We start from the raw sequence: 20,721 nt of genomic DNA on the forward strand, positions 1-20,721 counted from the left end.
GTATATTTTTTCTGAATTTTAACAACAGAAATGGACATAGCTAAGTATTTTAAGGCAAATGAGTGCATTTTTAGTCATTTTTGAGAAACTTTTTTTTCCGGAGATTAGTTCAGGATCTTATTGGCATAGTATGTAAGGGTGATCAAAAGTTGTCGTACCAAAAAAGTATATTTTTTCTGAATTTTAACAACAGAAATGGACATAGCTAAGTATTTTAAGGCAAATGAGTGCATTTTTAGTCATTTTTGAGAAACTTTTTTTTCCGGAGATTAGTTCAGGATCTTATTGGCATAGTATGTAAGGGTGATCAAAAGTTGTCGTACCAAAAAAGTATATTTTTTCTGAATTTTAACAACAGAAATGGACATAGCTAAGTATTTTAAGGCAAATGAGTGCATTTTTAGTCATTTTTGAGAAACTTTTTTTTCCGGAGATTAGTTCAGGATCTTATTGGCATAGTATGTAAGGGTGATCAAAAGTTGTCGTACCAAAAAAGTATATTTTTTCTGAATTTTAACAACAGAAATGGACATAGCTAAGTATTTTAAGGCAAATGAGTGCATTTTTAGTCATTTTTGAGAAACTTTTTTTTCCGGAGATTAGTTCAGGATCTTATTGGCATAGTATGTAAGGGTGATCAAAAGTTGTCGTACCAAAAAAGTATATTTTTTCTGAATTTTAACAACAGAAATGGACATAGCTAAGTATTTTAAGGCAAATGAGTGCATTTTTAGTCATTTTTGAGAAACTTTTTTTTCCGGAGATTAGTTCAGGATCTTATTGGCATAGTATGTAAGGGTGATCAAAAGTTGTCGTACCAAAAAAGTATATTTTTTCTGAATTTTAACAACAGAAATGGACATAGCTAAGTATTTTAAGGCAAATGAGTGCATTTTTAGTCATTTTTGAGAAACTTTTTTTTCCGGAGATTAGTTCAGGATCTTATTGGCATAGTATGTAAGGGTGATCAAAAGTTGTCGTACCAAAAAAGTATATTTTTTCTGAATTTTAACAACAGAAATGGACATAGCTAAGTATTTTAAGGCAAATGAGTGCATTTTTAGTCATTTTTGAGAAACTTTTTTTTCCGGAGATTAGTTCAGGATCTTATTGGCATAGTATGTAAGGGTGATCAAAAGTTGTCGTACCAAAAAAGTATATTTTTTCTGAATTTTAACAACAGAAATGGACATAGCTAAGTATTTTAAGGCAAATGAGTGCATTTTTAGTCATTTTTGAGAAACTTTTTTTTCCGGAGATTAGTTCAGGATCTTATTGGCATAGTATGTAAGGGTGATCAAAAGTTGTCGTACCAAAAAAGTATATTTTTTCTGAATTTTAACAACAGAAATGGACATAGCTAAGTATTTTAAGGCAAATGAGTGCATTTTTAGTCATTTTTGAGAAACTTTTTTTTCCGGAGATTAGTTCAGGATCTTATTGGCATAGTATGTAAGGGTGATCAAAAGTTGTCGTACCAAAAAAGTATATTTTTTCTGAATTTTAACAACAGAAATGGACATAGCTAAGTATTTTAAGGCAAATGAGTGCATTTTTAGTCATTTTTGAGAAACTTTTTTTTCCGGAGATTAGTTCAGGATCTTATTGGCATAGTATGTAAGGGTGATCAAAAGTTGTCGTACCAAAAAAGTATATTTTTTCTGAATTTTAACAACAGAAATGGACATAGCTAAGTATTTTAAGGCAAATGAGTGCATTTTTAGTCATTTTTGAGAAACTTTTTTTTCCGGAGATTAGTTCAGGATCTTATTGGCATAGTATGTAAGGGTGATCAAAAGTTGTCGTACCAAAAAAGTATATTTTTTCTGAATTTTAACAACAGAAATGGACATAGCTAAGTATTTTAAGGCAAATGAGTGCATTTTTAGTCATTTTTGAGAAACTTTTTTTTCCGGAGATTAGTTCAGGATCTTATTGGCATAGTATGTAAGGGTGATCAAAAGTTGTCGTACCAAAAAAGTATATTTTTTCTGAATTTTAACAACAGAAATGGACATAGCTAAGTATTTTAAGGCAAATGAGTGCATTTTTAGTCATTTTTGAGAAACTTTTTTTTCCGGAGATTAGTTCAGGATCTTATTGGCATAGTATGTAAGGGTGATCAAAAGTTGTCGTACCAAAAAAGTATATTTTTTCTGAATTTTAACAACAGAAATGGACATAGCTAAGTATTTTAAGGCAAATGAGTGCATTTTTAGTCATTTTTGAGAAACTTTTTTTTCCGGAGATTAGTTCAGGATCTTATTGGCATAGTATGTAAGGGTGATCAAAAGTTGTCGTACCAAAAAAGTATATTTTTTCTGAATTTTAACAACAGAAATGGACATAGCTAAGTATTTTAAGGCAAATGAGTGCATTTTTAGTCATTTTTGAGAAACTTTTTTTTCCGGAGATTAGTTCAGGATCTTATTGGCATAGTATGTAAGGGTGATCAAAAGTTGTCGTACCAAAAAAGTATATTTTTTCTGAATTTTAACAACAGAAATGGACATAGCTAAGTATTTTAAGGCAAATGAGTGCATTTTTAGTCATTTTTGAGAAACTTTTTTTTCCGGAGATTAGTTCAGGATCTTATTGGCATAGTATGTAAGGGTGATCAAAAGTTGTCGTACCAAAAAAGTATATTTTTTCTGAATTTTAACAACAGAAATGGACATAGCTAAGTATTTTAAGGCAAATGAGTGCATTTTTAGTCATTTTTGAGAAACTTTTTTTTCCGGAGATTAGTTCAGGATCTTATTGGCATAGTATGTAAGGGTGATCAAAAGTTGTCGTACCAAAAAAGTATATTTTTTCTGAATTTTAACAACAGAAATGGACATAGCTAAGTATTTTAAGGCAAATGAGTGCATTTTTAGTCATTTTTGAGAAACTTTTTTTTCCGGAGATTAGTTCAGGATCTTATTGGCATAGTATGTAAGGGTGATCAAAAGTTGTCGTACCAAAAAAGTATATTTTTTCTGAATTTTAACAACAGAAATGGACATAGCTAAGTATTTTAAGGCAAATGAGTGCATTTTTAGTCATTTTTGAGAAACTTTTTTTTCCGGAGATTAGTTCAGGATCTTATTGGCATAGTATGTAAGGGTGATCAAAAGTTGTCGTACCAAAAAAGTATATTTTTTCTGAATTTTAACAACAGAAATGGACATAGCTAAGTATTTTAAGGCAAATGAGTGCATTTTTAGTCATTTTTGAGAAACTTTTTTTTCCGGAGATTAGTTCAGGATCTTATTGGCATAGTATGTAAGGGTGATCAAAAGTTGTCGTACCAAAAAAGTATATTTTTTCTGAATTTTAACAACAGAAATGGACATAGCTAAGTATTTTAAGGCAAATGAGTGCATTTTTAGTCATTTTTGAGAAACTTTTTTTTCCGGAGATTAGTTCAGGATCTTATTGGCATAGTATGTAAGGGTGATCAAAAGTTGTCGTACCAAAAAAGTATATTTTTTCTGAATTTTAACAACAGAAATGGACATAGCTAAGTATTTTAAGGCAAATGAGTGCATTTTTAGTCATTTTTGAGAAACTTTTTTTTCCGGAGATTAGTTCAGGATCTTATTGGCATAGTATGTAAGGGTGATCAAAAGTTGTCGTACCAAAAAAGTATATTTTTTCTGAATTTTAACAACAGAAATGGACATAGCTAAGTATTTTAAGGCAAATGAGTGCATTTTTAGTCATTTTTGAGAAACTTTTTTTTCCGGAGATTAGTTCAGGATCTTATTGGCATAGTATGTAAGGGTGATCAAAAGTTGTCGTACCAAAAAAGTATATTTTTTCTGAATTTTAACAACAGAAATGGACATAGCTAAGTATTTTAAGGCAAATGAGTGCATTTTTAGTCATTTTTGAGAAACTTTTTTTTCCGGAGATTAGTTCAGGATCTTATTGGCATAGTATGTAAGGGTGATCAAAAGTTGTCGTACCAAAAAAGTATATTTTTTCTGAATTTTAACAACAGAAATGGACATAGCTAAGTATTTTAAGGCAAATGAGTGCATTTTTAGTCATTTTTGAGAAACTTTTTTTTCCGGAGATTAGTTCAGGATCTTATTGGCATAGTATGTAAGGGTGATCAAAAGTTGTCGTACCAAAAAAGTATATTTTTTCTGAATTTTAACAACAGAAATGGACATAGCTAAGTATTTTAAGGCAAATGAGTGCATTTTTAGTCATTTTTGAGAAACTTTTTTTTCCGGAGATTAGTTCAGGATCTTATTGGCATAGTATGTAAGGGTGATCAAAAGTTGTCGTACCAAAAAAGTATATTTTTTCTGAATTTTAACAACAGAAATGGACATAGCTAAGTATTTTAAGGCAAATGAGTGCATTTTTAGTCATTTTTGAGAAACTTTTTTTTCCGGAGATTAGTTCAGGATCTTATTGGCATAGTATGTAAGGGTGATCAAAAGTTGTCGTACCAAAAAAGTATATTTTTTCTGAATTTTAACAACAGAAATGGACATAGCTAAGTATTTTAAGGCAAATGAGTGCATTTTTAGTCATTTTTGAGAAACTTTTTTTTCCGGAGATTAGTTCAGGATCTTATTGGCATAGTATGTAAGGGTGATCAAAAGTTGTCGTACCAAAAAAGTATATTTTTTCTGAATTTTAACAACAGAAATGGACATAGCTAAGTATTTTAAGGCAAATGAGTGCATTTTTAGTCATTTTTGAGAAACTTTTTTTTCCGGAGATTAGTTCAGGATCTTATTGGCATAGTATGTAAGGGTGATCAAAAGTTGTCGTACCAAAAAAGTATATTTTTTCTGAATTTTAACAACAGAAATGGACATAGCTAAGTATTTTAAGGCAAATGAGTGCATTTTTAGTCATTTTTGAGAAACTTTTTTTTCCGGAGATTAGTTCAGGATCTTATTGGCATAGTATGTAAGGGTGATCAAAAGTTGTCGTACCAAAAAAGTATATTTTTTCTGAATTTTAACAACAGAAATGGACATAGCTAAGTATTTTAAGGCAAATGAGTGCATTTTTAGTCATTTTTGAGAAACTTTTTTTTCCGGAGATTAGTTCAGGATCTTATTGGCATAGTATGTAAGGGTGATCAAAAGTTGTCGTACCAAAAAAGTATATTTTTTCTGAATTTTAACAACAGAAATGGACATAGCTAAGTATTTTAAGGCAAATGAGTGCATTTTTAGTCATTTTTGAGAAACTTTTTTTTCCGGAGATTAGTTCAGGATCTTATTGGCATAGTATGTAAGGGTGATCAAAAGTTGTCGTACCAAAAAAGTATATTTTTTCTGAATTTTAACAACAGAAATGGACATAGCTAAGTATTTTAAGGCAAATGAGTGCATTTTTAGTCATTTTTGAGAAACTTTTTTTTCCGGAGATTAGTTCAGGATCTTATTGGCATAGTATGTAAGGGTGATCAAAAGTTGTCGTACCAAAAAAGTATATTTTTTCTGAATTTTAACAACAGAAATGGACATAGCTAAGTATTTTAAGGCAAATGAGTGCATTTTTAGTCATTTTTGAGAAACTTTTTTTTCCGGAGATTAGTTCAGGATCTTATTGGCATAGTATGTAAGGGTGATCAAAAGTTGTCGTACCAAAAAAGTATATTTTTTCTGAATTTTAACAACAGAAATGGACATAGCTAAGTATTTTAAGGCAAATGAGTGCATTTTTAGTCATTTTTGAGAAACTTTTTTTTCCGGAGATTAGTTCAGGATCTTATTGGCATAGTATGTAAGGGTGATCAAAAGTTGTCGTACCAAAAAAGTATATTTTTTCTGAATTTTAACAACAGAAATGGACATAGCTAAGTATTTTAAGGCAAATGAGTGCATTTTTAGTCATTTTTGAGAAACTTTTTTTTCCGGAGATTAGTTCAGGATCTTATTGGCATAGTATGTAAGGGTGATCAAAAGTTGTCGTACCAAAAAAGTATATTTTTTCTGAATTTTAACAACAGAAATGGACATAGCTAAGTATTTTAAGGCAAATGAGTGCATTTTTAGTCATTTTTGAGAAACTTTTTTTTCCGGAGATTAGTTCAGGATCTTATTGGCATAGTATGTAAGGGTGATCAAAAGTTGTCGTACCAAAAAAGTATATTTTTTCTGAATTTTAACAACAGAAATGGACATAGCTAAGTATTTTAAGGCAAATGAGTGCATTTTTAGTCATTTTTGAGAAACTTTTTTTTCCGGAGATTAGTTCAGGATCTTATTGGCATAGTATGTAAGGGTGATCAAAAGTTGTCGTACCAAAAAAGTATATTTTTTCTGAATTTTAACAACAGAAATGGACATAGCTAAGTATTTTAAGGCAAATGAGTGCATTTTTAGTCATTTTTGAGAAACTTTTTTTTCCGGAGATTAGTTCAGGATCTTATTGGCATAGTATGTAAGGGTGATCAAAAGTTGTCGTACCAAAAAAGTATATTTTTTCTGAATTTTAACAACAGAAATGGACATAGCTAAGTATTTTAAGGCAAATGAGTGCATTTTTAGTCATTTTTGAGAAACTTTTTTTTCCGGAGATTAGTTCAGGATCTTATTGGCATAGTATGTAAGGGTGATCAAAAGTTGTCGTACCAAAAAAGTATATTTTTTCTGAATTTTAACAACAGAAATGGACATAGCTAAGTATTTTAAGGCAAATGAGTGCATTTTTAGTCATTTTTGAGAAACTTTTTTTTCCGGAGATTAGTTCAGGATCTTATTGGCATAGTATGTAAGGGTGATCAAAAGTTGTCGTACCAAAAAAGTATATTTTTTCTGAATTTTAACAACAGAAATGGACATAGCTAAGTATTTTAAGGCAAATGAGTGCATTTTTAGTCATTTTTGAGAAACTTTTTTTTCCGGAGATTAGTTCAGGATCTTATTGGCATAGTATGTAAGGGTGATCAAAAGTTGTCGTACCAAAAAAGTATATTTTTTCTGAATTTTAACAACAGAAATGGACATAGCTAAGTATTTTAAGGCAAATGAGTGCATTTTTAGTCATTTTTGAGAAACTTTTTTTTCCGGAGATTAGTTCAGGATCTTATTGGCATAGTATGTAAGGGTGATCAAAAGTTGTCGTACCAAAAAAGTATATTTTTTCTGAATTTTAACAACAGAAATGGACATAGCTAAGTATTTTAAGGCAAATGAGTGCATTTTTAGTCATTTTTGAGAAACTTTTTTTTCCGGAGATTAGTTCAGGATCTTATTGGCATAGTATGTAAGGGTGATCAAAAGTTGTCGTACCAAAAAAGTATATTTTTTCTGAATTTTAACAACAGAAATGGACATAGCTAAGTATTTTAAGGCAAATGAGTGCATTTTTAGTCATTTTTGAGAAACTTTTTTTTCCGGAGATTAGTTCAGGATCTTATTGGCATAGTATGTAAGGGTGATCAAAAGTTGTCGTACCAAAAAAGTATATTTTTTCTGAATTTTAACAACAGAAATGGACATAGCTAAGTATTTTAAGGCAAATGAGTGCATTTTTAGTCATTTTTGAGAAACTTTTTTTTCCGGAGATTAGTTCAGGATCTTATTGGCATAGTATGTAAGGGTGATCAAAAGTTGTCGTACCAAAAAAGTATATTTTTTCTGAATTTTAACAACAGAAATGGACATAGCTAAGTATTTTAAGGCAAATGAGTGCATTTTTAGTCATTTTTGAGAAACTTTTTTTTCCGGAGATTAGTTCAGGATCTTATTGGCATAGTATGTAAGGGTGATCAAAAGTTGTCGTACCAAAAAAGTATATTTTTTCTGAATTTTAACAACAGAAATGGACATAGCTAAGTATTTTAAGGCAAATGAGTGCATTTTTAGTCATTTTTGAGAAACTTTTTTTTCCGGAGATTAGTTCAGGATCTTATTGGCATAGTATGTAAGGGTGATCAAAAGTTGTCGTACCAAAAAAGTATATTTTTTCTGAATTTTAACAACAGAAATGGACATAGCTAAGTATTTTAAGGCAAATGAGTGCATTTTTAGTCATTTTTGAGAAACTTTTTTTTCCGGAGATTAGTTCAGGATCTTATTGGCATAGTATGTAAGGGTGATCAAAAGTTGTCGTACCAAAAAAGTATATTTTTTCTGAATTTTAACAACAGAAATGGACATAGCTAAGTATTTTAAGGCAAATGAGTGCATTTTTAGTCATTTTTGAGAAACTTTTTTTTCCGGAGATTAGTTCAGGATCTTATTGGCATAGTATGTAAGGGTGATCAAAAGTTGTCGTACCAAAAAAGTATATTTTTTCTGAATTTTAACAACAGAAATGGACATAGCTAAGTATTTTAAGGCAAATGAGTGCATTTTTAGTCATTTTTGAGAAACTTTTTTTTCCGGAGATTAGTTCAGGATCTTATTGGCATAGTATGTAAGGGTGATCAAAAGTTGTCGTACCAAAAAAGTATATTTTTTCTGAATTTTAACAACAGAAATGGACATAGCTAAGTATTTTAAGGCAAATGAGTGCATTTTTAGTCATTTTTGAGAAACTTTTTTTTCCGGAGATTAGTTCAGGATCTTATTGGCATAGTATGTAAGGGTGATCAAAAGTTGTCGTACCAAAAAAGTATATTTTTTCTGAATTTTAACAACAGAAATGGACATAGCTAAGTATTTTAAGGCAAATGAGTGCATTTTTAGTCATTTTTGAGAAACTTTTTTTTCCGGAGATTAGTTCAGGATCTTATTGGCATAGTATGTAAGGGTGATCAAAAGTTGTCGTACCAAAAAAGTATATTTTTTCTGAATTTTAACAACAGAAATGGACATAGCTAAGTATTTTAAGGCAAATGAGTGCATTTTTAGTCATTTTTGAGAAACTTTTTTTTCCGGAGATTAGTTCAGGATCTTATTGGCATAGTATGTAAGGGTGATCAAAAGTTGTCGTACCAAAAAAGTATATTTTTTCTGAATTTTAACAACAGAAATGGACATAGCTAAGTATTTTAAGGCAAATGAGTGCATTTTTAGTCATTTTTGAGAAACTTTTTTTTCCGGAGATTAGTTCAGGATCTTATTGGCATAGTATGTAAGGGTGATCAAAAGTTGTCGTACCAAAAAAGTATATTTTTTCTGAATTTTAACAACAGAAATGGACATAGCTAAGTATTTTAAGGCAAATGAGTGCATTTTTAGTCATTTTTGAGAAACTTTTTTTTCCGGAGATTAGTTCAGGATCTTATTGGCATAGTATGTAAGGGTGATCAAAAGTTGTCGTACCAAAAAAGTATATTTTTTCTGAATTTTAACAACAGAAATGGACATAGCTAAGTATTTTAAGGCAAATGAGTGCATTTTTAGTCATTTTTGAGAAACTTTTTTTTCCGGAGATTAGTTCAGGATCTTATTGGCATAGTATGTAAGGGTGATCAAAAGTTGTCGTACCAAAAAAGTATATTTTTTCTGAATTTTAACAACAGAAATGGACATAGCTAAGTATTTTAAGGCAAATGAGTGCATTTTTAGTCATTTTTGAGAAACTTTTTTTTCCGGAGATTAGTTCAGGATCTTATTGGCATAGTATGTAAGGGTGATCAAAAGTTGTCGTACCAAAAAAGTATATTTTTTCTGAATTTTAACAACAGAAATGGACATAGCTAAGTATTTTAAGGCAAATGAGTGCATTTTTAGTCATTTTTGAGAAACTTTTTTTTCCGGAGATTAGTTCAGGATCTTATTGGCATAGTATGTAAGGGTGATCAAAAGTTGTCGTACCAAAAAAGTATATTTTTTCTGAATTTTAACAACAGAAATGGACATAGCTAAGTATTTTAAGGCAAATGAGTGCATTTTTAGTCATTTTTGAGAAACTTTTTTTTCCGGAGATTAGTTCAGGATCTTATTGGCATAGTATGTAAGGGTGATCAAAAGTTGTCGTACCAAAAAAGTATATTTTTTCTGAATTTTAACAACAGAAATGGACATAGCTAAGTATTTTAAGGCAAATGAGTGCATTTTTAGTCATTTTTGAGAAACTTTTTTTTCCGGAGATTAGTTCAGGATCTTATTGGCATAGTATGTAAGGGTGATCAAAAGTTGTCGTACCAAAAAAGTATATTTTTTCTGAATTTTAACAACAGAAATGGACATAGCTAAGTATTTTAAGGCAAATGAGTGCATTTTTAGTCATTTTTGAGAAACTTTTTTTTCCGGAGATTAGTTCAGGATCTTATTGGCATAGTATGTAAGGGTGATCAAAAGTTGTCGTACCAAAAAAGTATATTTTTTCTGAATTTTAACAACAGAAATGGACATAGCTAAGTATTTTAAGGCAAATGAGTGCATTTTTAGTCATTTTTGAGAAACTTTTTTTTCCGGAGATTAGTTCAGGATCTTATTGGCATAGTATGTAAGGGTGATCAAAAGTTGTCGTACCAAAAAAGTATATTTTTTCTGAATTTTAACAACAGAAATGGACATAGCTAAGTATTTTAAGGCAAATGAGTGCATTTTTAGTCATTTTTGAGAAACTTTTTTTTCCGGAGATTAGTTCAGGATCTTATTGGCATAGTATGTAAGGGTGATCAAAAGTTGTCGTACCAAAAAAGTATATTTTTTCTGAATTTTAACAACAGAAATGGACATAGCTAAGTATTTTAAGGCAAATGAGTGCATTTTTAGTCATTTTTGAGAAACTTTTTTTTCCGGAGATTAGTTCAGGATCTTATTGGCATAGTATGTAAGGGTGATCAAAAGTTGTCGTACCAAAAAAGTATATTTTTTCTGAATTTTAACAACAGAAATGGACATAGCTAAGTATTTTAAGGCAAATGAGTGCATTTTTAGTCATTTTTGAGAAACTTTTTTTTCCGGAGATTAGTTCAGGATCTTATTGGCATAGTATGTAAGGGTGATCAAAAGTTGTCGTACCAAAAAAGTATATTTTTTCTGAATTTTAACAACAGAAATGGACATAGCTAAGTATTTTAAGGCAAATGAGTGCATTTTTAGTCATTTTTGAGAAACTTTTTTTTCCGGAGATTAGTTCAGGATCTTATTGGCATAGTATGTAAGGGTGATCAAAAGTTGTCGTACCAAAAAAGTATATTTTTTCTGAATTTTAACAACAGAAATGGACATAGCTAAGTATTTTAAGGCAAATGAGTGCATTTTTAGTCATTTTTGAGAAACTTTTTTTTCCGGAGATTAGTTCAGGATCTTATTGGCATAGTATGTAAGGGTGATCAAAAGTTGTCGTACCAAAAAAGTATATTTTTTCTGAATTTTAACAACAGAAATGGACATAGCTAAGTATTTTAAGGCAAATGAGTGCATTTTTAGTCATTTTTGAGAAACTTTTTTTTCCGGAGATTAGTTCAGGATCTTATTGGCATAGTATGTAAGGGTGATCAAAAGTTGTCGTACCAAAAAAGTATATTTTTTCTGAATTTTAACAACAGAAATGGACATAGCTAAGTATTTTAAGGCAAATGAGTGCATTTTTAGTCATTTTTGAGAAACTTTTTTTTCCGGAGATTAGTTCAGGATCTTATTGGCATAGTATGTAAGGGTGATCAAAAGTTGTCGTACCAAAAAAGTATATTTTTTCTGAATTTTAACAACAGAAATGGACATAGCTAAGTATTTTAAGGCAAATGAGTGCATTTTTAGTCATTTTTGAGAAACTTTTTTTTCCGGAGATTAGTTCAGGATCTTATTGGCATAGTATGTAAGGGTGATCAAAAGTTGTCGTACCAAAAAAGTATATTTTTTCTGAATTTTAACAACAGAAATGGACATAGCTAAGTATTTTAAGGCAAATGAGTGCATTTTTAGTCATTTTTGAGAAACTTTTTTTTCCGGAGATTAGTTCAGGATCTTATTGGCATAGTATGTAAGGGTGATCAAAAGTTGTCGTACCAAAAAAGTATATTTTTTCTGAATTTTAACAACAGAAATGGACATAGCTAAGTATTTTAAGGCAAATGAGTGCATTTTTAGTCATTTTTGAGAAACTTTTTTTTCCGGAGATTAGTTCAGGATCTTATTGGCATAGTATGTAAGGGTGATCAAAAGTTGTCGTACCAAAAAAGTATATTTTTTCTGAATTTTAACAACAGAAATGGACATAGCTAAGTATTTTAAGGCAAATGAGTGCATTTTTAGTCATTTTTGAGAAACTTTTTTTTCCGGAGATTAGTTCAGGATCTTATTGGCATAGTATGTAAGGGTGATCAAAAGTTGTCGTACCAAAAAAGTATATTTTTTCTGAATTTTAACAACAGAAATGGACATAGCTAAGTATTTTAAGGCAAATGAGTGCATTTTTAGTCATTTTTGAGAAACTTTTTTTTCCGGAGATTAGTTCAGGATCTTATTGGCATAGTATGTAAGGGTGATCAAAAGTTGTCGTACCAAAAAAGTATATTTTTTCTGAATTTTAACAACAGAAATGGACATAGCTAAGTATTTTAAGGCAAATGAGTGCATTTTTAGTCATTTTTGAGAAACTTTTTTTTCCGGAGATTAGTTCAGGATCTTATTGGCATAGTATGTAAGGGTGATCAAAAGTTGTCGTACCAAAAAAGTATATTTTTTCTGAATTTTAACAACAGAAATGGACATAGCTAAGTATTTTAAGGCAAATGAGTGCATTTTTAGTCATTTTTGAGAAACTTTTTTTTCCGGAGATTAGTTCAGGATCTTATTGGCATAGTATGTAAGGGTGATCAAAAGTTGTCGTACCAAAAAAGTATATTTTTTCTGAATTTTAACAACAGAAATGGACATAGCTAAGTATTTTAAGGCAAATGAGTGCATTTTTAGTCATTTTTGAGAAACTTTTTTTTCCGGAGATTAGTTCAGGATCTTATTGGCATAGTATGTAAGGGTGATCAAAAGTTGTCGTACCAAAAAAGTATATTTTTTCTGAATTTTAACAACAGAAATGGACATAGCTAAGTATTTTAAGGCAAATGAGTGCATTTTTAGTCATTTTTGAGAAACTTTTTTTTCCGGAGATTAGTTCAGGATCTTATTGGCATAGTATGTAAGGGTGATCAAAAGTTGTCGTACCAAAAAAGTAACACAATCCTTACTTTCCCTGTTTTCTTGTTACTATTTATAGTGCAGTGCAGTGCATTATATTTCAAATTCTGAATGTATCTATTTGCAAACGTAGACAAATGGTTGTTAGCGTTTCCTTCCACCTTTTATCAAATCAAAGTTTGTTTGACTAGATCGGGGTTATAAAAGTCCAAATGAATGTGATATATGAAAGTGAAATCCGAGGATATTGAGCAAAAAGCAAATCCATCAATCATAATAGTTTTAAATTGTAGGAAGTCAAATCAATCGTGAAAGACGTGAAAGAGGTAATTTTCTATACTCTCTCTCTCTCACTCTCACTCTATCTCTATTTGCATGTTTGTGTCTCTCTCGATGTATACAGTATACATGTCTTTTTTCTGTGTATCATACACTATATATAAATGTGTGTACATATAATATGTCCGTCTAGGTGGGGAATCTGGGTCTGCTCTTCATGTTGCTGTTCTTCATCTATGCTGCTCTGGGAGTTGAGCTCTTTGGAAAACTGGGTTAGTGTGTGTTTGCGTGTACGTACCTGCATATAGGTGTGTGTTTGTGCATGCATCTAAATCTGAGCTGTATATGTGCCCCGTGTATATACACATATATATATATTTATATAGTAGTGAGTTGATAAATGCATTTTTAATAACCATTAATTAACTGCTCAGAATTCTCTTTTTTCTTTGCCGTCACCTCTTTCTCTCTCTCTCTGTCCTTCACTCCCTTTTTTCGTCCTCTTACAGAGTGTTCTGACGAGAACCCATGTGAGGGTCTCAGTCGCCACGCCACCTTTGACAACTTTGGCATGGCTTTCCTCACACTCTTCAGGGTGTCCACGGGGGACAACTGGAATGGCATCATGAAGGTAATTTCACTTTTTTGTCCAATCCTGATGTTGGCTTTTAATACGTGTACTCAGGCATATGCAGAGATAAATCAGGAGGCGTGTGCTGTAGTTGGAGCGAAGATACTTTTATGACAGTCTAAGAGCTGCTGACACCAGAGGGTTAGGACAGAGTGTTATTCTTCTGTGACAGAACACAAGGTCTTTTTATGCCCAGATGAACATCTCTCCCCCCATCGGAGAGGAGAGGAAGTACAACATCCTTTACCTCCCTGTTACCACCTCAATCTGTTATCGTCATTACTTCCTGTGTAATCTCTGACCTCCAGGACACCCTGCGTGAGTGCCGCTCCCAGGACCGCCACTGCCTCACCTACCTGCCCTTCATCTCTCCCGTTTACTTCGTCACCTTCGTCCTGACGGCTCAGTTCGTGCTGGTGAATGTGGTCGTGGCTGTTTTGATGAAGCATCTGGAGGAGAGCAACAAGGAGGCACAGCTGGAGGAGATGGAGGAGCAGAGGGAGAGGGAGGAGAGGAAGGAGAGGGAGGCGGCGGCAAACAGGCGTCAGAGCACCGTGTCCCTGAGTGGAGCGCCGGGGCCGAACTTGGATGCACCTGCTCAGGTAGAGCGTGTTGTGTAGATGTTGTTTGTGGACGTGTGGAAGTGGACTTGGCAGAAGTGCTGACGCTTGAAACGACGTCATGTGGCAGGTTCAGGTCGACGAAGAGGAGCTGTCCCACTCCCAGGGCAACCTGCTGAGCATGGGAGGCATGATATCTCTGCCCAGCGACAGCTACGTTCAGCCACTCAGATGTTCTCCTTTTCCTCACGTTGGGCACGAGGCATATTCTGGCTACAGCTACTCAGGTACTTAAGTCATTTATGGCCAATTCAATCACAGAAAGGTTTTTTTTTTTTTTTACTGATTGCTGTAAAATTGCTGCCTCCATAAATACTCTGCATGCAGTCTAAGTGTGATGTGAGCGTTGTACACAACAGACCAGTATAGAGGCAGAATAGTGTTTATAATGAAGATTTCCATTGATAAAGATTATTATAGTTGCGATCATCAATTTCCATATTAGTCTGTTTAACAAATATAATTATGTTAAATAAGTGGAAGGGAAACTGTGCACTGACAAATTCCACACTTTTATTTTTATTAAAGTTTCAGAACCAATCATCCTGGAAATTGGATTTTACCAAAACCAATTTATTTGCTGCAAAGAGATTTGGGAATACATTAGCAATAGCCAACAGTTTTAAGTGCTTGTACAGAATATACAATACTTAGTTTATTATATTTAACTACTATGAGATATACTTAACATATGTTATAAACCATATATTTTATAAAAATGTAACATTGATTCATAAAAATAATAATTACTGGATGTTTTTCTGTCATCTTCAGGCTCCGTGTCGTCTCTGTGCTCCAGTGGAGGAGGCTCCCTGCTGCAGGTCCCAGGCGCCCTGCCCAACATAAGCCACGCTTCGCTGGGGTCTGGACGCAGCTCAAGGCCCATGATCTGCCTGAGCACCTCTGGGAGTGTGGACAGATACTCCCTGCACAGACTGGGTCCGGCGGACAGCATGGAAGGCCACAGGCTCAGCCCCGGTCACAGGATCAACAGACACAGACTCAACTCAGCTCACAGCATAGACGGATACAAGTTCAGCCCCGCCCATCGGATCAACAGACACAGACTCAGCTCCGCTCACAGCATAGATGGATACAGGCTGAATCAAGACCAGGCCACAGACAGGCCCAAGCTGATGTCCAGTCACAGTATAGACAGACATCCGTCTCCCAGGCTGAGTCCCAGTCACGGTGCCAGCAGACGTCCAACTCAGTGGCTCAGTCCTCAGGACAGTTTAGATAAAAACAAGTTGAGTCCTTCCTACATCCCCGACAGTTCTATTTCAAGAAGACCAGCATCTTTCCATAACGCCAGCAGACAGTTACGAAGACAGGTGAGAATTTATTACCGCCTCTTCTCTACCTTTTTTTGTTTTGAAAAGATGGTTTCGGGGTCTAAAGGAGGTTTTCACATTTGCTTTGTTTATCTTGGTCCCAAATAATGTGCAAGGAAAAAATGTACAAACAAGTTTCTATCTGGTTCTGCAAAGCTGGTCATCTGTTTGACTGGTAGGATATCGCGATATTACCTGTTTATATTTTCTTCATTTGTTCATTATAGCGCCCTCTCCTCTCCTGGTAATTTCTCTTCCCATCTCTTTTTCCCCTCTCTCCCTTCACCTGTCCCCCCCTCCACTTTTCCTCTACTCTCCTCCGTTCTTTTTTCCTATCCTCTCTCCTCACACCTACATGGAGGTCTCTCCATTTTCAGTCTTAGAACTTTCAGAGTTTACAGAGTTAGCCTGAAACTGTGTGCCTGTTAAATAACCTCAGCTGTCATCACACTGTTCCAGTTACTGTAAGAAGCTGAGTTAGGAGTTTAGGTCATTAACTACACCAAGGCTGACAGGAAGACTCGGGCTGCTGTTTTCCATCTTAGTACCTTGTTTTTTGTAATATTTTCTTCAGTCACTGATTCACTCTTCTACCTCTGTTGATACAGTGAACGACTTCCTCCTGAATCTTGTCATTTCTGTGTGTTGTCTGTAGGAGGCTGTTCGCTGTGACTCTCTGGACCAGACAGACTCAGTCGATGATCTGGCAGAACCTCACCTCACAGTGCCCGCCACATCTTCCACGCCACCACGCCAGCGATCGTCCAGTGTCCACACACTGAAGTACACACAACCCCAGAGGGTCATCTCATGCCGGAGCCACAGCAGGGGCCACAGTGAGACCCCCGGGAAACCGCAGCTACCTGAGCGATCAATCTGTGGATCGCAGTCACAGTCAGACAGTGAGAAAAGGCCCGTCAGCCCCCAGAGTCTGTCCAGCGGGAAAACACCCAGTGGTGAGTCTCACTCTTTATCAGCTCCCCTCCGCAGCACCAGAGCAGAGAGCCCCAGCCTTAGCTTCGACTCCGGTCACCAGCAGGACGATGCAGATGAGGAGGTCAGCCGCATTACCAGCTCTGTTCAAAGTCACTCACGCACACAACTTTCCCCCAACTCCTCCCACAAAACCAGACACCTTACCCCCAGACCCGCAGAGCACAGGAGCCGCCTCAGCCAATCGGTGTCGCCTGTGTCGGGCCGGAACAGGAAGCAGAGGATGAGCCCGCCGCCGGGGGAGGAGCCCGTCACCATGGCGACCCAGCATATGGACAGCAGCGTTGACTTGAGGAGGCGGACTCTGTCATTTGACGCTACAAGTGTCTCTCCTCATCCACCAGAGGGCAGCTCAGTAGACGATTGACCGCATGTGGACGTGACTTTATTTTCTAAAGCTGGAGTGCATTGAAGGGGCAAGAGTTAGGAACGGGGAGGACGTCTGTTTCCTGTGTGAGGCCACGCCCCCTACCCTGTCCACATGCAAGATTTTTTACAGGGTGGTCCTGACAAATTCCTCAAAACTGAGTGTGTATTTGATGGAGGACATTTGCCTCTCTGTGATGCACACTGGAAGATGTTTCCTCTTCTCCTACCATAGCTCTATTACTTTAGTTCAGACAGAGTAGTCTCCTATCTCTCTCTCTCTCTCTCTCTCTCAGCTATATTTACCTAAACAGTAGCCTAGCCTTTGCTTGCTTGCTTGCACTCCCCCATCTTCTCTCACTCTTATACCTTTCCTTTCGCCTCAAGCCCAGGTCAGAATAGAGGAGAGAGTTTACCCTCAAAAAGTGAACAGTACCACACAGTCAAAAACATGTTAATGCTAACATTACCTCAATTCCAGGAGTCGTACAGTAGCTCAGCCATCACATTTTATTGACTCCATAAATCATACTACATCTTTAGTCCAACCTGTAAAAAACAGCTTTAGTTAACAGTTTAAATAATTAATATATTTTTATTTATTTATTAAATACATAAATACTAACAATGTGACTGTATTCAATTTGTCCGTACCTTTGAGATAAATATTTCCCCCAGAAAATACATTTGATTAATTATCTAAAAATAACCGCAATTTTAGTCTTTTACATTTTCGTGCTGTTGTGCAAAGATAATGCTCACGTCTGTTGGAAAAGAAAATATAAATGGGCCGTTAACCCACTTAGGACTCACAACAGTGGAGCTTGTATTTAACCAGGCTACAGTCCCACTGGGTGTAGCTCGCCCAGTGTAGGATTACAGTCTGAGAAAACCTTGATATTAGTGTTGTTTCTAGTATTTCCCTCCCAGGCCTGTAACCACACAACCTTGAAGAGTTAAAAAAAAAGAAACGGTTCAGCTCTTAAAGCCCTAGAGTTGAATTCCCTCCATTATGACCTGGGCTTTAGTAGTTTCTACCTCGCTGTTCCCTGATCCCACCCAATCAGATGTGTCCCCGCTCCCATTTTTCCACTTTTTCCTCATCTCGGTATTCTCAGGGTAGAGGTAGTTCAAACACAGGTGAGGTTGATGCATGTGACCACAGGACTGCAGGGTAAGGTCGCCCCCTGCTGTCAGAACCTGAGTTAGCCCATATTGCTGGCTATTTGAAGGGACTATGCTGACATACGTACGTGTGTGCAAGGTTGATGTACAGCAATGGGATGAAAGTTTGTAGAAAAGAAAAGCTGAAACTATATTTTAATAACAGAGCAGAAAAGATATGAGAACAGTAAACGTGACCTGCAACGTTTCCAGTGTCATTTTATCTGCGACTACTTGTTAAAGGCAGTGATGATGCTTTTAGGGTAAATCTGGAATGTTCAGAGTGTGTGTGTGTTCAGACTTAACCTTAAATCATGAGAGTGTGATGGAGTGACTGGGCGAGTGTGTGCAGAGAAGCAGGCAGGGGACAGTGAGCGCACCTGCAGTACCATGACTGGACAGTGTTGAAATAAAACTACTTCCTTTCTGACTTTAATTTGACTTTCTGATTCTGCTTAGCATAATATGTTATTTCCTAACTGTATTTTTTTTTTTTATCGCTCATCTAAAAATAGATGCTTAGTCGCTATCTGCTGGTGCTAATCAATTTAACATAACTGAAGTGCACGGCTAATTACAGTCTTCCTCCAGATGTTGATGACGATGTCTTACTTATCTTTGGAATCTGATCACAACTCGTAATTACATCAAGAACAGTTTCAATGCAAGACAAAATGTAAAACAATTGAAAGAAACAAACAGAGGCGGACCAGCAGCTGTGGCTGTGGCGGTGAGAAGAGTTTATTCTCCATATTTCATTACACCACTTCTGCATATCACAATAAAATATTTAATCACATAAATATTTCACATTAAAACACTACAGTATGCGCTAAGCTGCCTGGCCTGTATTCCCCTGCCAAGACAATGTACCAGTTTCTGTAGGTCCCACCCTTACTCACTATTGGTCAATGGGCGTGAATGTGTCAATTTCAGCCAATGGCAGAGCCGCCTGTGGCTGGTACAGTTAGCTTGACAGAGACAAATAGGAGCAGATAAAAGACCTCAGTGTCCATCCCGTCTCTTTAGCTGAGTGTCCTTTGTTGAGCAGCATCAGTCGTCTACATCTACGTTCTGCTGCACGTCATCATGTCAACAAGCACTCGCGATGTTTGACTTACTACTGTGTATACTTCTTTTTTTTTTTTTTGTACACCAGGGTGGGACTTGTTGAAGGCTCAGGGCAATTACCAATCAAATATGTATAACGAGGCTTTTAAAGAGTCCCTAATCCCCCAGTCAATTTCTACCCCCCCCCCCCCCCCCCCCCCTCCCCCTCAACAATTGACTACAGCTCAGACAGCATTTTCACTATTTACGTAAACCTATAGTCAGATAAATTGGTGTTTCTGATAAACTGGCTGGTAAGGGTATTACAGCACTGCAAATTTCAATTAGGAATTCCTAAAGTGGATTTGGATCAGGATCATCACAGGAAGAACTTGCCTAAGAAATGATCATAAAAGCCATCACAAAATAACAAAAACGGACCCTACTCTGGTTTTGACACGAGTGAAACTCGTCATATGCTTCTTGTTATGGGTGAGTTCAACAGTGGTCGCTTCATGTGCTGAAACATGGAACTATTTTTGACACAGCATGTTACAACTATCTAAGCTGAGCCTGCAGTTGCCATGGTGAAAATAGATCATACATCACACAACTGGGCCAATCCCAGCACAGGATGGAAAGCCAGTGAAGAGAAAGGCAGGAAGTGGTGTGTTAGTAATGTAAGATTCTCACCTCCTCCCTCCCTCTCTCTCCCTCTCTCTCTCTCTGTCTCAGAAAGTCCGTGTGTCTGTCTCTAAAAAGCTGGAGCCATGGGTCTCTGCTGTGTGAGTTTCTGAGGGTCCAGGGTCTCGGTAAATGGCGGGGCCTGATAGGCCTTGGTGGTTACTATGGTAGCACCATTGGTGATGGGATACGGTGTAGCCCGAGCATTGCCAGAGGGAGGTTCCAGGTGTTGCCATGTGAACATGTTTGCGCTGCTGCCGGTTAGGAAGCGTCGTAATGCACTCAGTGTCAGAACAGCCTGTTAGTAGAACATGCACAAACACACACAAACACAAAGAGGAAATACGAGAGGCGATTAGAGAGTCAAGGGTTAAAATGCAGCAGAGTAAAAAAAAGAAAAGAAACAATTTTAGTTTGTTGGCTGCAAAAGGACACCCTGAAAATTAAGCTAACTCCATTTACATCACTGAGTCACAACACTTACATTCAGTAATCTTTCCTATAAAACACAGCTGGACTGGTATCTTTTAATAAATAATGATGGTACTGATCTAATTTAGGTGAAAATATTTCATTTAATTTTCAAAAATCACCCAAAA

The 20,721-nt window shown here is 35.6% G+C and overlaps 1 protein-coding gene across 1 annotated transcript in view; it reads left to right on the forward strand.

Annotated features, from left to right (window-relative positions):
- The window catches only part of cacna1hb (calcium channel, voltage-dependent, T type, alpha 1H subunit b), an 81,376-nt gene extending 61,996 nt beyond the window's left edge, over positions 1 to 19,380 (forward strand). Inside the window, exons 31-36 of the mRNA XM_025058469.1 lie at positions 13,474 to 13,552; positions 13,790 to 13,911; positions 14,220 to 14,513; positions 14,602 to 14,758; positions 15,306 to 15,865; positions 16,521 to 19,380. Coding sequence (XP_024914237.1) covers positions 13,474 to 13,552; positions 13,790 to 13,911; positions 14,220 to 14,513; positions 14,602 to 14,758; positions 15,306 to 15,865; positions 16,521 to 17,225 — 1,917 coding nt within the window. The 3' untranslated portion in view covers positions 17,226 to 19,380. The remainder of the gene's footprint in view (positions 1 to 13,473; positions 13,553 to 13,789; positions 13,912 to 14,219; positions 14,514 to 14,601; positions 14,759 to 15,305; positions 15,866 to 16,520) is intronic.
- Positions 19,381 to 20,721: the final 1,341 nt, after the last annotated feature.

The sequence above is a fragment of the Cynoglossus semilaevis genome, chromosome 9, assembly GCF_000523025.1.
Source record: "Cynoglossus semilaevis isolate Cse_v1.0 chromosome 9, Cse_v1.0, whole genome shotgun sequence".
Lineage (NCBI taxonomy): Eukaryota > Metazoa > Chordata > Actinopteri > Pleuronectiformes > Cynoglossidae > Cynoglossus > Cynoglossus semilaevis.